This window comes from Pipistrellus kuhlii, unplaced genomic scaffold (genome assembly GCF_014108245.1).
Source record: "Pipistrellus kuhlii isolate mPipKuh1 unplaced genomic scaffold, mPipKuh1.p scaffold_m20_p_3, whole genome shotgun sequence".
Taxonomy (NCBI): Eukaryota; Metazoa; Chordata; class Mammalia; order Chiroptera; family Vespertilionidae; genus Pipistrellus; species Pipistrellus kuhlii.
In genome coordinates, this window is record NW_023425529.1 from 106,372,399 (window position 1) to 106,394,354 (window position 21,956).

Below are 21,956 nucleotides of genomic sequence, written 5' to 3' on the forward strand. Positions count from 1 at the left end.
TGTACCCGCAACCAATGTACATGCCCTTGACCGGAATCGAACCTGGGACCTTTCAGTCCACAGACCGACTCTCCACCGCTGAGCCAAATCAGTTTCGGCTACACTTTTTTTTCTTATAAGAACTTTTAAGGTCAGAAGTTTGTTACCTTAAAAGTTGAAATTTTGATTTTTCATGGGAGACTTGGCTCTTCTATCCAGATTTGAGACGAGAAATAAATTTCCCTGTAGTTTTCTAAGCCAATATCAGAAGGGTTTTGTTCCTCTCGATTTCACAGGGTTATTTCCTTTTATGGATTCCAGCTTTATCTGAAAATCTGTTACAATTCTGAATCTCACTCAGGCCCTAGGCCTCATCTCTTGTCCCTCAGTGAACATTCATAAAAAAGCTTCAAGCAATTCGGGGCTCTTTTTACCTCCCCAGGACATCTGCAATGTCAGGTCATCCGTATATCACTCTGACGTTGGTGTTTTCTCTGTGCTTCTGGAACATGGAAATACTCCTTTTGTTTATCTCATGAGCGGTGCATTAAAAAGAGCAACAAGCCCTAGCTGGTTTGCCTTAGTGATGGGAGTGTTGGCCCTCTGACTTAAGGATTCCTGGTTTAATTCTGTCAAGGGCTTGTACCTTGATTGCAGGCTTAATCCCCAGGCCCCATGGGGGCATGAGTGGGAGGCAACCAATGGATGTGTTTCTCTAACATCTGTTTATCTCTGTGTCTCCCTCCCTTCTACTCTGTCTAAAAATTAATGGAAAAAGTATCCCTGGGTGAGGATTAACCAAAGGAAAAAAAGCACGCAACAAGAAGTATAATTTTACCATTTCTCTAGGTGTTTGGGATGAAAGGATCTCTTCAGTGATCTAGTTGTCAGTTTTTTATAACCTCTTGTAAACAAAATGAAAATAAATAAGTTATCTTTTGATATAGTTAGATGTATATAAAACAAGTTGGATATAAGAGATCCAAAGAATAATGGCATATGAAGAGTGGTTTTTAGTGATATACTCATCATTTGTGCATCTTTGGGGACCAATCACTATTTTTAACAGACTTAGGGATGATATATTTTTTTGGTTATATGTTTAGAAAAATACAAAACTAAGTGGGAGTTAAATGACAACCAGGATTTCAAAATATCTTGATGAACTAAGAGATAGACTAAATAAAACAAGATGAATAACAGAATGTGAAGTCAAGCATTTAAGCTAAAAACAATAAAAAAATAACAAAATCCACACAGGAAACAGCTTCAAAAGTATAGGAGATATAGCGTGATAACAACTCAAGAAGAACAGTTGAGGGGATGACTTGACTGCTCCATATGAGCTCACAGTGTAAAGTGGCTGCTACCTTTGATATTAGAAGAACAATGCCCAGGAGAAGAAGGAAATATGATTTTGTACTTATCACATTATATGTGAGTATTAATTATATACTATGCAACAAATTATACCCAGAACTTAGTGGCTTAAAACAGTAAACATTTGTCATTTCAGGAGAATTTCTGCAGATCAGAAATCTTGGTGTCTCTGCTGAAAGGTCTCTCACAGAATGGAATCAAGGTGTGGGCTGTGCTCTCACCTGAAAGCCTGATAAAAGGAGGAGCTGATTTTAAGCCCTCTCACACAGCTGTTGACATGACTATGTTCCTCATAGGCTGCTAAACCGAGGGCTTCAGTTCCTTACTGACAGTTGACATGGCCTCCACTCAGTTCCTTACCACCTGGGCTTCTCTTCAAAGCAGCTCACAACATGGCAGCTGGCTTCCATCAGAACAGGAAAGCAAGAGAGCAGGAGAGGACCAGCAAGATGGAAGCCCCAGAAATTTTTTTATAATCTAATCTCAGAAATAATATTCAATTCTTGCTGTATTTTAGATCCAGCCTTCACTCAAGGAGAGGAGGACCATAAATACCATGAGGCAAAAATCATTAGGAGACATCTTAGAGACAGCAAACCACAATGTGTCACTTTTTAAAAAAATGGTCCCAATAGTACAACATGATATCCCAAGATTTGTGACCAAAATAATAAAAATATTTTTAAAGAACAAAAACTCAGGTCATGTAAAGAAAAATATAAATTGCTTTGGCTAGAAAAGAGAAGGAAAAAAAGGAGAGGGATTGGAATTTTCATTGCTTTTGAGGCTTTAATAGGCTGAGCAAAGACCTATAGGGGGATATTCTAACACTTAACACTTAACATTATTATTTTTATAGGAGTTTATTTGAGCCAAACTGACAACATATGCCAGGGAGCAAGATCTCAAAAGTTCCCTTATATCACATAACATTTTAATGATCAGTTTACCTGTTTGTTTCCTCCACATGATTATAAACTACTAGTAGCCCAGTGCACAAAATGTGTGCATGGAAGGGGGGTTCCCTCAGCCCAGCCTGCACCCTCTTCAATTGGGGGCCCCTGTGGGATCGGGCCTGAACCTGCAGTCGGACATCCCTCTTGCAACCTGAGACCACTAGCTCCTAACTGCTCACCTGCCTGCCTGCCTGATCATCCCTAACTGCCTCTGCCGGCCTGCCTGATCACTCCAACCTCTCTGCCTGCCTGCCTGATTGCCCCTAACTGTCCTCCCCTGACAGCCTGATATCTCTGCCAAATGCTCTCCCTGGCCTGCCTGATCTCGCCCCAACTGCCTCTGCCTGCACGATCACCCCTAACTGCCCCCCCTCTGGCCTGATCTCATACCCAACTGCCCTCCCCTGCCAGCCAGATCTCACCCCCAACTGTCCCCCCCCCCTCCCTGCCAGCCTGATCTTGCCCACAACTGCCCTCACCTGCTGGCCTGGTTTCTTCCAATTGCCTTCCCCTGCCAGCCTGATCTCCCCCTGCCAGCCTGATCTCACACCAACTGTCTTTCCTTGCCAGCCTGATCACTCCTAACTGCCTTTGCCTGCCTGATCACCCCTAACTGCCCTCCCCTGCAAGTTTGATCTTGCCCCCAACTGCCCTCCTTTGCCAGCCAATTTGGTTCTGATTGGTCAGTTTCTATCCCAGTCGGGGTCAAAAGCTCTGCCTCCTAGGCAGCCATGGGCTCCTCACAATTGACCCAGATTTGGTTCTGATTGGTCAGTTTCTATGCCAGTCAGCGTCTCTGGGACTACAAATGGGGCCTGATCAGAAAGGTGGGGCTGATCAGCAGCCCTGGTGGAGGCCTGGAGAGAAATGGAGGCGTGGCTGCTGGCCCGGCCTGGAGAGAGACAAGTGCTGATCAACAGCAGCCACAGAGGCTACGGATTAGACCCTGCTTCTCTCTTCAGGCCTCTCTCCAGCCCCCTCAGCAGTCAGCACTGGGTCACCAGGCCTACTGCCATAACAGTCAGTGCTGGGTCACCACAGTAACCCAACGCTGACTGCAGGACTGACTTCCGGTTGATCAAGCCTCTGGTCATGATAGTCCCAGGGTTTTTATATATTAGGATTATAGGCAGATAGTACATATCACTTATTCACTATTATAATCCTCAGTTATTGAAACAATGACTGTACTCAATAAATACTTGACAAGTGATCAACAAGTATTTGATAAGTAACATGTGAAAAGACTAAAGAATAGATGTATAGGGAAATAAATTTTGGTTCAAAATATAAAACTAAAAAATATAATTCACAGAATTTTCCCAAATCAGGAGGGGTTGCTATGTCTCTGGAGGTATTAGAGGAAATGCTAGATGACCACGCACGATGAAGAAGACCAAGAGATTTGGATGAAATGACCTCTAAGTGTTAAAAGGTCCACCTCCAATGTTCTGATCCCATGACATTGTTGGTCTGGATAATCTTAACAAAAATTATCCCTGATCCATAGGACAGAAATGGCCTATGGTACGCTATCCATGTTGAAGATACAATACAACCACAATTCCCTCCCTTAGATAGTACAAACTCTCTGAGCCTTTTAAAACATTTAACCAAAAAAGAAATGAGCCTCATGTAAAGCAGCTCACCCTAACACTGCCCCACTCCCCATGCCTGCTGCACTGTGAGGAGGAAAACAAAGGACAAAGGCTGTGGGTTCCTGAGTCCCAGTGACCAGGTCAGGCCCTGCACTTACCAGCTAAGGGACCACAGGCAAGTCACCTTACCTCTTCAGGCCTCAGCATCTTACTTCTAAAACTGGGATAACATTAACTTCAAATTGCTAAGTTTTGTTCTCCCTGTTTTAAAGTAAGGCCTCTCTTTTGGCAGTGGAAGACATTAAGAAACATTTCAAAGTCCAGGTAAATGAAAACACTGTTCTCATTCCTACCTTGATAGTTTTTCACAGGAGTCATCTTGTTATAATCTTCTGATAAAATAAATTCCTACAAAAAAGAAGAAAAATATTAAGCAAAAAGAAAAATTTTAAGTGAATAAATATGTTTCAGTAAAGCCAGAATGTATAAAGCAAACATCATCATAAAATTACATCAAATTCTATTTTGTATTTAAAAAAATATTTTATTGGTTTTTACACAGAGAGGAATTGAGACGGATAGAGAGCTAGAAACGTCAATGAGAGAGAAACATGGACCAGCTGCCTCTTGCACCCCCCCACTGAGGATGTGCCCGTAACCAAGGTACGTGCCCTTGACCGGAATCGAACCCAGGACCTTTCAGTCTGCAGGCTGACGCTCTATCCACTGAGCCAAACCGGTTTTGGCTATTTTGTATTTTAATATTTTGCCAATCAACTCAGTGTGTGTTACACCTATTCATTCACCTCATTTCATCTCATCAGGCAGATATTCTGTCATTTCCTGTAATCACAAGGGTGAGTACAGTACAATAAGAGATTTTGAGAACACATTCACACAATTTTCACTACAGTATCATTATAGTTGTTCTATTTTCTTATTAGTTATTACTGTTAATCTCTTTTTATGTCTAATTTTTCACAGTTATGTATGCATAGAAAAAAACACAGTATACACAGGTTTGTATTATCAGTGGTTTCCGGCATTCACAGGCGGTTTTGCAGCATAGCCTCTGCAGATAAGGAAGGAATACTGTATTACAGAAACATTATTCATATGTTGACTTTCTCTTTAAATTAGCAGTTACTTAGGAAAAAATTCTTATTTATAAGCAGTTATATTTATGGTTATCTTTTGTAGCTAATTTCTAGTGTCCCTGGCTTATATTGAGAAAGTCCTCCAATGGTCTCCCCTTTCCCTTTCCTTGTCTGTGTCCACCAATCTGTTCACCTCTTTACCTTTTCAAAGTACTGAAAAGATTGTATTCATGGTCAGGATATTAATGATTTTGAAAATATTCTGTAGATATGAGAAAAGTGCTTTTTATCCAAAGTGTGTATATCTATTTAATGAAACTTGACAATACTTTTCAAATATTCGATAATTTTTGTAAACTAATTTGTTTACTTGAATTTTAGATTCAGAAAGATAAAGAAATAGGCTTTACTTTTAGTGATTATTATTCTGTTTATCACTATTGCTCCTGTCTCTGGATTTTTATGAAAACCAGGTCCTGCAGAATGAGTCAGTCAGATGGTAATACTATTTTATTTGGGCAACATCATACTGAAAAGTTGCTGGCATGCTCTGCCATTGAAGAATATACAAGACCTGTGCTTGTTTATACACATGCCATCCTCAATCCCCTTGTGTGTACATCACAAACCAATCAGCAAGGTCATACAAAAACTAAACAGGACCTCTTAACTCAGCCCATACTTTAAAGAATGAAGGAAGGAATGTTGACATCTGCTTAACTGCCCAGCAAAAGTATTTGGGTACTCTTACATATGTGCCTACACAAAGCCATACACTGAAGAGAGGAGATACAAACATAAAAAGTTTCATGAACTCAAAGGTCCTACATTTCTGGGTGGGAATAGAGGTCTTCTTTCTTCATTTGCCTCCATAAAAAAAAAAAAAACACACAAAACAAACAAACAAACAAACAAAAAACTGATCTAAAGCCAAAATCTTTTTGAGAGGTGCTATATTGGTAAATTTCTCAGTTTACATTTCCATATATATATATTTCTGATATGCTTTAAAATGTTCAAGATATTGCCAAATATATTGTTTTGGGTGACTAATTGTTTTTAACTAATTGTGGTAAAAACAGATTAACATTAAATTATCATCTTAATCATTTTTAAGTATAAAGTTCAGTAGTGTTAAGTATATATATTGTTGTGTAACAGATCTCTAGAAATATTTTCATTTTACAAAACAAACTCTGTAGTCACTAAACACTAATGCTCCCTCCATAGGCAATCACCTTTCTAGTTTTTGTTTCTATGATTCTAACTATTTTAGATACGGCTTCTGAGTGGAATCATACACTATTTGTCCATTAATGACTGGCTCATTTCATTTAGCAAAATGTCCTTGACGTTCATCACTATTGAAACATGTGACAGGATTTCCTTCTTTTTTAAGGCTGCACAATATTCCATTATATGCACATATCACATTTTTTTCTAGCCATTCTTCTGCCAATAAAAACTTGGGATGCTTTCACCTCTTGGCTATTTGTATAAATGTTACAATGAACATGAATGTGCAAATCTCTCTGCCAGATCCTGCTTTGAATTCTTTTGGATATATAGTCATAAGTGGTATTGCTGGATCATATAGTAATTCTATTTTTAATATTTAATGCTAAGAGATTGATTTTTTTGAGGTTGATTGATTTTAAACTCAGCGTTAGAAAACGATTACCTTTAAAATTGCTTTCATTTTTAAAGAAATATATATGTTTATTGATTTTACAGAGAAAGGGAGAGGGAGAGAGAGATAGAAACCTCAATGATGAGAGAGAATCATTGATGGGCTGCCTCATGTTCGCCATAGACTGGGGATCAAGCCTGCAACCTGGGCATATGCCCTAGTTGGGAAACAGAACTGTAACCTCATGGCGCATACATAGGTTGATGCTCAACCATTGAGCAACACTGGCTGGGGACTGCTTTCTTTTTGTTATACAGTTTCATAATTAACCGTGTTTCCTTTTTTTGTCTTGGCTACCAGGTAATTCAGAATCAAATTAAAGTCTTAATCATACCACCTGTGCTAGTCTTTATAATCTGGAAACATGTACTATTATAGGTTTCACTGAGGCTCTTTTGGTTGTCAGGAACTCAAACCAGTGAAGAGAGAGTTTACTGTAAAGAGACAGAAGCCACGTGGGAGACTGCTGGCCACTGAAGCTGCGCTCACCCTGCTCTGTCTCTCTTGCAGGCTGAGGGCCTCTCCTTGCATCTCAGTAGTTTTTTCTAAATGCAATCTATCATCCTTTCTCAACCAACCAGTCTTTTCTGAAAACTCAGCTTCTTTTTCCTCACAACTGGAGCTTGCATGTAGCCATCTCAGCCTCTCTCTAATGTAACCTTCAGCTTCATTTCTAACCATTGGCTATCTCTCTTAATATTTCCAGGTTCAAATTCAGGCAGGAATCTAACCAGCCTACACATCTTTCCTCACCAGGATCCTGATAGTCCATATGAGGCCCCTAGCCAATCATTGGCAAAGCATCCAATCTCAGCTCAACTAATAAATACTAAAAGAAAATAGTCACCTTTTCATCAGGGCCTATAGAAGGCAATTCTTTTATCACTGAAGTAGCTAAACAGAGGAAGACATCACGTGTAACACATCTGGTCCATCTTTACATAACCATGACAAGAAGACACTCATATGTATGTGCACACATACTTACACACAAATATTTTCCCTGGCATTGTCTCCAATTTTTATTTTCATTTTTGTTTTCATTATGTATATTCTTGCAAACTGTGTGATAAGTTTCTGAATTCAGATGGAGCATAATAAAAAAAAATCAAATAAACTTACTTCTATATTATACAGAAGTTGACCCTTGAAGCTATCCTATCTAATAAAAGAGTAATATCCAAATAACCATCACTCTGCTGTACCCACAAGCCATGCCCATAAGCCAATCAGAAGTGAATATACAGCTAAACTCAACCAAGATGGCTACGGCCACAGAGAGCAAGAGGGAGGCTTAGGTTTCCCTGGCAGTGGAGGAAGCCAAGCTTTCCCCCTGATCTTGCCAGCCTAGGCTTCCACTCCAGGCTACAAAGTTTCAATGATAAAAGATACATAAATCCAAACAGAAATGGCGGCAGCCATGGAGCAAGCAGAAGGGTTGGCTCTGCTCAAGGCTACAAAGTTTAAATTGTAGAAGATAAATAAACCCCAGATACCAGGGCCTCTGCTTGGGTCGCCAGAGGGTGTGGCCTGCCTGCAAACCACCACAGGCCCCTTGCCCAGGCCCCAACCCCCAAGGGAACCCCCACCCTAATCTAGGACACCCTTCAGGGCAAACCAGCTGGCCCCCACCCATGCACCAGATCTCTATCCTATCTAATAAAAGAGTAATATGCAGATTGACCATCACTCCAACACATAAGATGGCTGCCCCATGTGGTCAAAGATCCTGCCCCCATGTGAACACAAGATGGCCAGCCCAAGATGGCCAGCAGGAGAGAGCAGTTAGGGGTGACCAAGCCAGCAGAGGAGGGAAGTTGGAGGCGACCAGGCCTGCATGGAAGGGTAGTGGGAGGGACCCAGGCCTGCAGAGGAGAGCAGTTGGGGGGGACCAGGCCTGTAGGGAGGGCAGTTAGGGGTGACCAGGCGTGCAGGGGAGGACAATTAGGGGGGATCAGGCCTGCAGGGGAGAGCAGTTAGGCATTAATCAGGTTGGCAAGGTAGTGGTTAGGGGGTGATTAGGCTGGCAGGAAGTGTTAGTAGCCATCAGGAAGACAGGCAGGAGAGCATTTGGGAGCCTGCACTCCCTGACATCCCTCTCACAATCCAGGACTGCAGTAGGATCGGGCCTAAGCGGGCAGTCGGACATCCCTTGAGGGTCCCAGATTAAAGAGGGTGCAGGCTGGGCTGAGGGACACCCCCCAATGCACAGATTTCGTGCATTGGGCCTCTAGTTTTATACTATAAAAGTGCAGTGTTTCAAAATTATTGAGAAATTTAGAATTTTAAAAAGAAATTCCAGAAAAGTAATGACTTCAGCTCAAATATTTATATGGAAGTAAATACCTTTATATCCTAATCTTTTTATAGATGTGAAAAGGCTGAGACTGGAATTTGCACCTCTTACTTGTTTTGTTTGTTTGTTTAAATCAGCAGTTCTCCAACTTTTGGGTTCTTTGTTCCCTTTACTCTTAAAAATTATTGAAGAATCCCATAGTGATGCCTTGTAATAGCCTGTTTATTATTTCACAGGAAAGGTGTGAAAGGGGGGACCAGATAATACAGGCAAGCCCTTGATACAGCTTTGCAAAAAAGCTGCATTTAACACTCTCCAAGTCTGTTCCCTGCTGGTTGATGGGAGAAGGGACTAGACAAAGGCAGTTTAGACTCATACCCAGTAAGTTCTGAATGATGTGGGAAAATGCTTGCCTATCCATCAAACCTGGAAACAGGCACAGAAGCATAAAATCTAAATATATAACTTCTAAACAAAGAAGCCACTTTCTCTTGGCTCCATGGCACCTGGCTCCTGGAATTCCTAATGGGGGCACATTCCCCTGTGGCCACATGGCTCATGGCCCTGTGGGCTCCACACATGAACTACCAGACTTTAATGTGGATTAAGTACCGAACTACACCTGGCTGCAACTTGGAACAGAAACTCTCAACACTTGCCCTATTTCTGGCTTTATTGACTTCCCAGATGCACCTTTTCCAGGATTGACTTTAGGGGCATGGGCTTTGGAATCTGAGAAGTCTAACTCCACACACAAAAAAATAATTTTCCAGATCCCATCCTCCCATGAAATCTTTGAAAGTTCATTTTCTGAAGATATTGCAAGAGCCCCATTTCCACTCATGTCTGAGAAATCTGGCCCATTAATTCATCCAGCATCAATTGGTTGCATTTTTTGATATTTATCATATTAAAAATTAAAACTAAGAAAATTTAAAAATATTAATTCATCAAAATAATAAATTTATTACCTTACTATAAGTAACATTCATTATGAAAGAATATTTTACAAAATAAAAAAATTTAGCCGAAAGTGGAATTGTTTTTCATTTTTGTAAATCTGGTTAATAGAAGAAGGCAGTTGGGTCTTCATTTCTACTTCTGCATTCCGTCTGTATGCTTGTTAAAAAAATAAGAGTACAGAGGGCAAATAATATGTTAATATTATGAAAATAGCTTTGACCTCACAGACAATACTTTGAGAATACTGGTTCAGTGCTGACCTTTAAAAAAAAAAAAAAAAAAATCTTTACAGTTGAGATTACAGATGTCCCTTTCCCCTCAGCCCCATTGCCTCCCTCCACCTGGTTCCTGCCCTGCCCCAGGCCTTCACCACCCTATTGTCTTGTATCCATAGGTAATGCATATATGGATACAAAATCTTTGTTTAATCTCTTCCCATCCTCCCATCGTCCTTCTCTCTGAGATGGTCAGTCTATTCTATTTCCCTGCCTCTGATTCTATTTTATTCACCAGTTTATTCTGTTCATTAGATTTCTTACTCATTTATTTTGATTTTAGATTCAATTGTTGATAGGTATGTATTTGTTGCCATTTTGTTGTTCATATTTTTTATTGTTTTCTTTTTTTTCTTCTTCCTCTTCTTAAAGAATACCCTTCAACATTTCATATAATACTGGTTTGGTGGTGATAAACTCCTTTAACTTTTTTTTTTTTGTTGTCTGTTAAGCTCTTTATCTGACCCTCAATTCTAAATGATAGCTTTGCTGGGTAGAGTAATCTTGGTTGTAGGTCCTTGCTATTTATCACTTTGAATATTTCTTGCCATTCCCTCTGGCCTGCATAGTTTCTATTGAGAATCAGCTGACAATCATATGGGCATTCCCTTGTAGGTAACTAATTGCTTTTCTATTGTTGCTTGTAAGATTCTCTCTTTGTCTTTAGCTCTAAGCATTTTAATTATGATGTATCTTGATATGGTTCTCTTTGGGTTCCTCTTATGTTTAGGACTCTCTGTGCTTCCTGGACTTATAAGTCTATTTCTTTCATCAGGTAGGGGAAGTTTTCCATTATTATTTCTTCAAATAGGTTTTCAATATCTTTCCCTCTCTCTTCTTCTGGCACCCCCATAATGCAAATATTGGTATGTCTGAAGTTGTTCCAGAAGCTTCCTACACTATCTTCATATTTTCGAATTATTTCTTTTTGCTCTTCCAGTTGAGTGTTTTTTGCTTCCTCATATTTCAAATCTCAGAATCTTCTACTCTATTGGTGAATCCCTGTATATTATTCTTTATTTCAGTCAGTGTATGCTTAAATTTTTACTGGTCTTTTTCCTTGTGTTTGGCATTTTCAGTAAGATCCTTAGAAGTCACACTAAGTCCCTTGAGGTTTCTAGAAGGTTCTTGAGTAGCCTTATACTAGTAACTGTGGTTTTGGACTCTATATCCAGTGGTTTGCTTTCTTTCATTTCTTTAATTTTTCTTCGTCTTTGCATTTTGGCTGCTTTCCAGTATTTATTTCTATGTATTAAATAGGGGAGAGCTGCTATGTCTCCTTGAGTTTGTAGAATTGGCTTGTGTAGTATGTATCCTATGGGGCCCAGTCACCTGAGCTGGGCACTTAGGTGCAACCCTGTATGGGCTGTGTTCATAGTCTTGTTGTAGTTGAGTCTTGATTGTTGTTGGTGTCACTGGGAAGAACTGACCTCCAAGCCAATTGACTGTGAGGACCAGCTGCTATGCAGGAGACACCCCTACAGAGCAGGACTTGCTTCAGTGGTACTTTGGTGCTCATTGAGTCTTCCCCTTGAGTGTGTTGCTTATGGATGTATAGAGTTGTAATCTGGTATGGTCTGACACTGACTACAGGGTAAACTGGCTATTGGGTCTCTAGATAGGTGCAAAGTCAGCCAATTGCCTGGGACTACTCAGCAGGAGCTACAGAGAGATCTGCCAATTCCTCCTCTTTGCATTGGATTTGGAAGTTCCCAGACAAGGCCCTGCTAGGAAGCAATGCAGGATGGTGCTGGTGCCAGATGTTAGGTCTTTTATTGATAGGTTTTGGGGCCCCTGATCCAGCTGCAGCTTGTTTGAGATTTTCAAGGACAGGCTATTTATATGCAAAAGCCACTGCAGACAGTTTGCATGGGGTTGTAAATGGAGGAGGTGGGGTCTTAGTGAATCATCAGGGTGGAGCAAACAGAAGTGGCTGCCAGTCAGCCCTGCAACTGGGGAGGTCCCAGCATAGGAACAATGTCCCTGCAAGCACCTCCATCTGAGAGAAAGCCACCTCTAAGTTCTTGCCCCCATGTAAGACAAATATGTCCCTCAGAGCCTCACCCTGGTGCTGAAGCTCAGAGGAAGCAGGACCTTGTAAATTCAATTTAGCAGCCTCTGTGTCACTGAGCTCCAATCCGTACTGGTTTTTAAAGCCCATAGTTAGGGGGATTTCTTTTCCCAGCTCTGGAACCCCGGGCTAGGGATTTGGTGTGGGGCGAGGACCCCTTGCTCCTCTGGGTGGCCTCCACAGAGACAATCTCCCTCCTGATTAAAAAAGCAGCCATTCTGTGTCTCCACACGTCCTACCAGTATCAGTGTACTGTCTTCTTTACTTCTCCAGTTGTAGCTAGCTTTCCAGCAGTTATGGATGATGGTTGTTTTGTATTTTAGCTGTAATTTTGATGTGGTTGTGGGAGGCAGCAGGTACAGGCGTTTACATATGCAGCCATTCTGGTTCTCTCTGACCTGACTTTTGGTTTCGATTAATCATCATTTCAGATTCTGTCAATTTGCCTGCAGACTTCAAATAATTATTATTGTTTGTTTATAAATTATGAAAAGAGGCTTCAATGGCTACCAAACAATGGAACATTCTCTCACATCCAGAAACTAAGTGGGTTAAGTGCCTGTAATGCCCAAGGACCTTAATCTTTTATTTTCTTTTATATATATTTATTGATTTCAGAGAAGTAAAGAGACACATCAATGATGAGAGAATCACTGATCATCTGTCTCCTGAATTCTACCTACTGGGGATCGAGCATGCAACCTGGGTATGTGCCCTTGACCAGAAATGAACCTGGAACCCTTTAGTCCATATGCTGATGATCTATCTACTGAGCCAAACCAGCTAGGGCTCTTTTTAATATTTTTAATGCTTTCAGAGAGGAAGGGAGAAGGAGAGAAAGAGAGAAACACCAATGATAAGAGAATCATTGATTAGTTACCTCCTGCAAGCCCCACACCAGGGATTGAGCCCTCAACTTGAGCATATGCCCTGACCAGGGATCAAACCGTGACCTCCTGCATCATAAGTTGGTGCTCAGCCATTAAGCCACACAGGCTGAGCAGGACCCTAATCTTTCTGACCTCAGTATTTTAAGAAATGGGAGGAAGGAATGCTTTAGTTGCAAATCCCCAGCCTCAGCCCTGAACTTTGTAAGAAACCCCTAGTCATATATCTAAAAGACTGATATGTCACAATACATGGAAGCATCTGAAGCAAGAGAAATGATAACTGAGGCTTGTGTAATAGGAGCAGCTGTTAGCCTCTCTAGATTCAAAACATTGCGTACAAAGAAACAAATTCAGGTTTACAAATTCTTTTGATAAATTATCATTCAAACTCAGATTTACAAACAAAACACACAAATGCAACTTTAAGGTCTTTCAGCACATAATCTGTTCTCTCTCTAGGTTTGCCTGGATGCTTAACTTAAAGTTTACCTGACATCATTTTTCTTTAATGCAGTGGTTCCTAAATTGAGGCACATGTACCACAGGGAGGTAATTTGACTTTTAAGGGGAGCAATTAGAGAATGAGTTATTAAGAGTGAAATTTTTGCATTTCTTATGGTTCTAGGGGCCTCATATACAGCATGTAAATATATATTGTGACATATTTATGCAATTCAGTTCTCTATTATATGTTTTGAAACTTTATTTGCTATTTTTTCATATCACTTGATATTATTATTATTTTTTAACTATTTCTTCCTCAATACTTCAATTGTCCTTTTGTTCTTGTTCTCTTCCATAGGCACCATGTTCTTTGGCGCCACATGAACAAGTTAATGACCTTTTAGGCTTCCTCCACCTGAATAGGAGTTCACTTTTTGAATATTAAGAATTACATGTCACGGGGGAGGGAGGGGTGCATCAGGATTTTAGAGATGCTTAGGGGGGGCAAGGCCAAAAAAGGTCAGGAACCACTGCTTTAATGGTAACATGGTTTTACACTTTCCCACCCCCAAACTCCCCAGCACTGAATGCAAGTTAACTAGACACAGTTGATTTTATAATACCACTCCCAAAAGGATGGAAGGGAGATGGTAAAAGAAAAAATGACACACAGGTTTGAGATCAACTACTTCCAAGACTGCAAATTTCAGAATTTTAAGGACAGATGCTCTTGGAAATTATTCAACAAATGAGGAATTTACCCTGCTCAAGGCCACAATCTGAAGCCAGAACAACGATGTATTACACAACAAAGCCACTAAAGTACTATGCCTTCATTACCCTTCAAAGATAGTGAAAGAGACTACATATTTTAAATAACTTCTAAACACAATAAAAGTTCTGCTATTATACAATATTAAACAGCAGATTACATGACAGATCAGTTTACATAAACTCTAATTGGTAATACTTATTTTTTAAACAAAAAATGGCTCAAACCTTTTGACAATTATTCTGAACAAAAAAGCTGTCTGCTAAAATTGAAAATTACTTAGAGCTGATGTCATAAAATTTAGCCTGAGAGTCAAGGCTGGCAACTACTGTTCCAACTGATGAAAGCAACTGGTGAAAGAAATTTGGACCTTTGGTTGTTAGGTTTTAGATTTCTTGGAATTTTAGAGTTTGTAAGGGGTCTTAGAGATTGCATTGTACAATGACTCATTCTTTTTTTATCTACTGATCTTTTGAATTACACAAACCTCAAAACATCTCTTCAAAAGGATATTGAAACTTGGGTGAATGTCTCATTGAATTTCTATCAGCAAAGGAAAATATTTCAGTGCAAATTTTGAAATCACTGCACATTTCAGAAAACCCAGATGGCAATATATATATAACACAAAAGAAAGATAAGTACAACTCATGCTCCCCTCATTTTCTGTTACCTAAGTCTATTGCCTAGAAATACTACTAGTGGGTTTGCTATGGACATTGACAGTCAGTATACTATTTGGTAGTATACTGACTAAAAAACGAGCTTAGCCTGGGAGGTATCTTTTAAAAAATATATATTTTATTGATTTTTTACAGAGAGGAAGGGAGAGGGATAGAGAGCTAGAAACATCGATGAGAGAGAAACATCGACCAGCTGCCTCTTGCACTCCCCCTACCGGGGATGTGCCTGCAACCAATGTACATGCCTTTGACCAGAATCGAACCTGGGACCTTTCAGTCTGCAGACCGACGCTCTATCCATTGAGCCAAACCAGTTTCTGCAAGCCTGGGAGGTATCTTTGCCAATTATCCTTTCTCTCCAGTCCATTTCTCTTACATATTTAGTAATCAGAACTTTACCATCCTTCTTGAACTCACATCCCTTCCAATGTACTTTCAACTCAACTACATTTGTGCTTGACAGTGGCCTGCACATCCCCACAACCTAGCCTTTGTACTAATCTCTCCTTTGCAGGAAACTGTTCCCTTTCCCCAATTTTCATCACTTTTCATATTAACCCTTCTAGGCAAGGTCGAATGGTCTGCTCATATGATCACCAGGCAGAATGAATCTTACCTTTGCTGAAATTCAACAGACTCATCTTTTATGATCTTGATCACAATCTGCATTAATTAGAGCTACCTATGATCACATTATTTTATCTTTCCTTATAGATTTTTAAATAGAAAAAAATTGAATTTTGTTTTCTTTCTTAATACATGTGTCTCCCATATGTCCAGCATTTTTCTCAATAGGCCATGTAGGAGAGGTAATCAGTAAATATTTATAAAGGAATAAGCATTCATTTTGGTTTTTTATCATGTCAAAATTTTAATTGTACTAATATTATAAGGGTCTACCTCAGCTTGGCCTGTGCCTTCTTGCAATCTGGGACCCCTCGGGAGATGTTGGAGAGCCAGTTTCAGTCTGATCCCGCTCAACGCAGGAGCTGCCCCCTGGGGGAGTGCCACTCAGCCAGAAGGTGGGCTCATGGCTGGCAAGCGTGGCAGCAGTGGTGGGAGCCTCTCCGCCAACATGGCAGTGCTAAGGATGTCTGACTGATGACTTAGGCCTGAGGGCTCCCAGACTGTGAGAAAGCTCAGGCCCGGCTGAGGGACTCCTCCTCCCACCCGAGTGCAGGAATTTTGTGCACTGGACCTCTAGTATTAAAATAAAACAAGCCTATGTCAGAAAAGAAAAAATAGTAGGCTTGGAAGTACAAATTAGATTCCTCAATTTGGGGGTTCAATGCTAACCACAATAGGTTTGAATAAAAATATATACAATCATCAGACATCTACACTAATAAAAGAGAAACATGCAAATTGACCATACCTCTGCTATGCCCACCAGCCATGCCCACCAGCCAATCAGCAGTGAGTATGCAAATTAACCCAACCAAAATGGTGGTTAATTTGCATATCCAGGTGCAGAGCAGCAAGTGGGGTGGTTGAGACAGGAGGGAAGGAGGCAGGGCAGCAGAGAAGGGAGGGAAGCAGGCAGGGCTGTGGAGATGGCCACAGGAAGCCCTATTCTTGCAGGAATCTTTCTGCAACGGGCCTCTAGTTCAAACAATAAAAGAAAAAAGGGCTGAAACCAGTATGGCTCAGTAGATAGAGCATCGGCCTGTGGACTGAAAGGTCCTGGGTTCAATTTTGGTCAAGGGCATGTACCTGGGTTGCGGGCACATCTCCAATAAAGGGTTTGCAAGAGGCAGCTGGTCGATGTTTCTCTCTCATCGATGTTTCTAGCTTTCTATCCCTCCCTCTTCCTCTCTGTAAAAACTCAATAAAATATATTTAAAAAGAAAAAGAAAACAAAGAAAAAAGGAAGAGAGCCTAATTGCTAAAGCAATTACTTTTTGTAATTAATGCCAAAAAATAAAAGAGCACTTGATTTTAACTCAAATCTCAGGACTAGTCAGTGTTTTACTTCCTAGTTCAATAGCAAAACACCATAATATGTTGCTTTTTTTTTTTTTTTTTTTTTTTACAATTAACATATAACATGAGGTAATGTATATAAAGGGCTCAATAAATATTAATTACTATTTTTATAGCAGAAATTCTGTTCACTTCAAGAAAAGATTAACTTTAATTTACTTTTTTTTTTAATCTGAAATTAGAGTTTTTGACATCATTATTTGCCATCTCAAGTTTAAAGAAATTTTTAAAAACTGAATTTTTAAGCCAGTTTGTTTCTTGTAAGCACCATTTTTGGCTACTAAAACTAGGTTAAATAGGTTATGTTTGTTTATTACTTGCTATCTGCACACTTAATGGTTTAAATAATGTTCATGCTGAAAATCTGTTAGTTTAAATCCAGAAAAATGTAACTTAACATTTTAGCACAAAGACCATGGTTACCACCAGAGGAGGATGCTGCTGCTAATGACAATAATGTTGCTAGGAGCTAACATTTATGGAGCACTTAATATACATAGGCACTGTTCTAAAAGCTTAACATATATGATATCAGATAATCCTCACAACTCTATAAAACAGATACGTTATTCTCATTTTACAAATAGAAAACTAAGAGTAAAGCAACTTGCCCAGGGTGACACAACATGTAGAGTGAGGAGATTTAGCATAATCTTTTACACACAGTTGATATTTAAATAATTGTTAGTTGGCTGGAATACATGATATGTTATGACAGAAAATTTTAAAGCCCTACATCAGCATAAATAGCAATTAACACAATTGGACTGACTTCTTTTAACATTAAAACAGAAGGCATTTCTATCCTAGCCAGTGTGGCTCAGTGATGGAGCACTGGCCCTCGGACTGAAGGGTCGTGGGTTTGATTCTGGTCAAGGGCACGTACCTGGGTTGCAGAGGCAACTAATCAATGTGTCTCTCTCGCATAAATGTTCCTCCCTCTCTGTCTCTCCCCCCTTCCTTCCACTGTCTCTAAAAATCAATGGAAAAATGTCCTTAGGTGAGGATTAACCAAAAACAAAAACAAATATATAGAAAGCATTTCTGAAATCTCAAGATGAATTAAACTACTGATATAACTTCTTCTCTTATAGAGAATAATTTCATTGTGAAAAATATTTTGAACAATAGAACTATACAAATAAACTATCTCAGAATTTAAGCAAGCACTCTTACAACCAGCTACCCTGTTTCCCCGAAAATAAGACAGTGTCTTATATTAATTTTTGCTCCCAAAGATGCGCTAGGTCTTATTATCAGGGGATGTCTTATTTTTCCATGAAGAAGAATACGGTACACATTTATTGTTAAATGAAAATAAAGGAAACTTATTACCTGTATACGGTACGATAGTACGGTAGTTGTCAACACAAACCAGACAAACTGTGAATCCTACAGTATCAAGAATTTACTCATTTATTCAATAACAATCATGTCACCATCTTCTGGAACATCATCATAACAATCCAATTCCTGAATTTCCTGGTGAATTTTTTGTGACTCCATTTCTTTCAGAATCAGTGGACCAAATCTCTCAAGTTTAGCCTAGCGAGGGCCTTATTTTTGGGGGGATGCCTTATATTTCACTCAGAAGGAAACCTGTAAGTAGGTCTTATTTTCAGAGGATGTCTTATTTTTGGGGAAACACGGTATATTAAACTAGAGGCCTGGTGCATGGATTCGTGCACTGGTGGGATCCCTCAGGGTGAGCTGTGGTGATAGTGAGCTGTGGTGATAGCGCAGAAACCAGCATCCAACATCTCCCAAGGGATATAGTAGTGTGTTCAAAGTGGCAGGCAGCTGGGGAGGAGCCCCTCCCACTCATCCTGCCCCATTCATTCCAGTCAGCTGAGCATCTGCTCAGCTTTCTACCACCGCCCTGGCATCTCCTGGTCTGTCGCACCCAGCTATGGAGAAGTGGGTCACTAGGGTAGTGCAGACTGAGGTTCGAAGAAGCGGGATGAGTGCCCGAAAGTTGCCTGGGCAGAACGGGGAGTCACAATAGCTGCGCGGTGAGGCTATCCACTTCACATGCTGTCCTGAAAGTCCCGGGGTGGCTCTGGTCTGATAGGAGGAGACAGGCGCTAGGGATGGAGTTGGTGGTCTCTTTTCCCCTCTCTCCATCCCTTGGTCCCAGCTTCCCAGGGAGAACTCAACCAGAGGGTTGGAGCGGTGCCTGGGAGCAGCAGAATTTGGGCCAGTGGCCCGGCCTCCCAATGCAAACTGCAGCTCAGCCCCACCTGCTTGTGATCTTTCATAGACTCAATTGCTTGTTACTATTTTCCTCTGTCCAAGTTGACTGTTTCTGGTGGTCAGTGCACATCATAATAACCAGTCCACTGGTTGCTTAAGCTTTTATATATATAGACTAGAGGGCTGGTGCACAAAATTTGTGCCTACGGGTGATTGGCAGGGCAATCAGGGGGCTTCTGCTGGCACCTACCTGCCTTGGTTAGCATGGCACCACCTGCTCGCTGACCCCAACCCCTGCCACCACCGATGCTGCTGGTCAGGGCCTGCAGACTGGGGGCAGCTCCTGCAGTTAGCACCTGCCCCTGGTGGTCAGTGAAAGTCACAGCAACTGGTTATTCCACAGTTTGGTCAATTTGCATATTAAACTTTTATTATATATTATGTAGCTTTCATTATACATAATAATAGTGTTTGTACTTTAGCTAACAACTTGGACAAATTATTCATTGTATCCCTAACTTGTTCAAGGAACCACACTAATATCCGCTGGGAGAGGAGATGAATAAAAGATTGACCAAATCCTCAACATTCAATACTGTATTTAATGGAAGAGACAGACTTCAGAACTTTTTACAGCCCAGCCAGAATGACTTAGTGGTTGAGCATTAACCTATGAACCAGGAGGACATAGTTCTATTCCCAGTCAGAGCACATCTCAGGTTGCAGGCTTAATCCCCAAAGTGGGGCATGCGGGAGGCAGCCAATCAATGATTCTCTCTCAACATTGATGTTTCTCTCTCTCCCCTCTCCCTTCCTCTCTGAAATCAATAAAAAATATTTAAAAAAAACCTTTTTACAAAACAAGTAATAAAATATTGCTAACCTACTGAGTACTGTGTGTGTGTATAATTTCAGTTGGAACGGCTCAGAAACCTCTTGTCCAAAAAAGAAAAAAAAAAAAAAAAAAAGAAAAAAAAGAACTGAAAGTAAGCATTTGAACAATGCCTTAAGAAATAATTGAGACTTTGTACACCAAGATGGCAGAAGGGGTTTGGGGTTATAAAGTCAGAAAAAGCAAGTAAGAGACATGAAAATATGCCCTCACCCCATTTTAGCTTGTTAGTTACCGTATTTTCTGGAGTATAAGACGACCCCCTAATTTTACAGTTAAAACCTAGGTTTAGGCCTATATTCGCTGTATAAGATTACTCCCCACTTCCGAGGCAACACCAGTTCTTTTTTTAATTAAATTTTTAATGAATGACCCCCGATTTTCGGTTGACTTTTTTTCGTTTCAAAAGTCGTCTTATACGCCGGAAAATACAGTAATCTAACTTGTTAATTCATGGGAAAAATGAAAGGGCATTCCTCTCTTATATCTCAAAACTGTCTCTATCTTTCCCTCCTATCTCAAAAGTCTCCCCACCCTTTACCAAACCTAAATTTGGCCAGTATTGGTCAGTGGTTAGAGTGCTGGCCTGTACACCAATGAGTCATGGTTCAATATTTGGTTGGTCAAAGGCCAAATTGGGTTGCAGGTTCAGTCCCTAGTCCCAGTCAGAGAATGTGCAAGAGGCAACTGATCTTTGTGTCTGTCTCTCTGTCTGACACCTCCAGTCTCTCTAAACTTTAGAGTCCAAAGGAAAAAAAAAAAAATCTATGGAAAAATATATTCTCGGCTGAGGATTAACAAAACCAAACCAAAAAAATTGCTAAAATGGTCTCTCCTCTTATAATACATAGCCAGAACTCTCCATAACTTATGTTGTTTACCTTTCTTGACTCCAAAGCCAAATTTATCAGCACCTGATAACCACTTACATTGATTTCAAAAATGCCAAGAACCACCCATATGTTATGTACACATAAGTCTTTCATAAACAGTGAGTGTTATACATAACTATTCCATGAATTAAGACCCACCAATATGTGGGTCTTAGCCCATCTTTTCAGATTTCCTTTGTAATAAACACTTTATTTCATTAAGCAATCCAACTATCTTGCTTTATAACTTTTAAAAATAGATTTATCCCAACTATATCCCACTTTTTTTTTTAAATGGCTCTTCTTAATGTAAACAAAATTTTTACCATGAACTTCTCTTCTGTTCTCCTAAGGTATAGAGTTTTCAGAGCTACCAAATGCATCGAATATTACAGAAATTCCATAAATATTTGTCAATAGGCTAACTTATAGTTAACAATATAAAGGTCACCAAACATTTTGATTAATGAACAAATTGAAAATTTCATGTCCACCTGTTCAGATTCCTAGTAGGGGGTCAAGACTACAAATGGAGACCTACATTGCATACATCTAAATATTCAAATTATAAATCAAGTTAAACTATTAAATAAAATATGGTCTCTTCCTCCAGCCTTGATAAATATACTTTCAACCACCTGGAGATACTGATTCTATCGATAATTTAGAATTTTTAGACTCCTTGAAGTCCCACACTATGGTGTAGTGACCTGGGAGTGCCAGCCCACACCCTTCTCTTCACATTCCCCAGTTCAATCAACAACTTGAGAGAGCTTGTTCACACGTTTGGACATCCTACCCACTTTAAGCCCTAGCCACCCTTCAGGCTAAGGCTACTAATTTTACACAGCACAGAAAACATGGAGGTGGACAGAGTGAGGGCTTAAGATGGGCACACCCTCTTGGCTCTTCAGATCCTTCA

At 40.1% G+C, this 21,956-nt stretch overlaps 1 protein-coding gene across 4 annotated transcripts in view; it reads right to left on the reverse strand.

Annotated features, from left to right (window-relative positions):
• Positions 1-21,956, reverse strand: part of WDFY2 (WD repeat and FYVE domain containing 2) — a 168,947-nt gene that overhangs the window by 59,197 nt on the left and 87,794 nt on the right. For all 4 annotated transcript variants that reach the window (XM_036455240.2, XM_036455241.2, XM_036455238.2 and 1 more), the window contains exon 4: positions 4,267-4,321. In XM_036455240.2, coding sequence (XP_036311133.1) covers positions 4,267-4,321 — 55 coding nt within the window. The remainder of the gene's footprint in view (positions 1-4,266; positions 4,322-21,956) is intronic.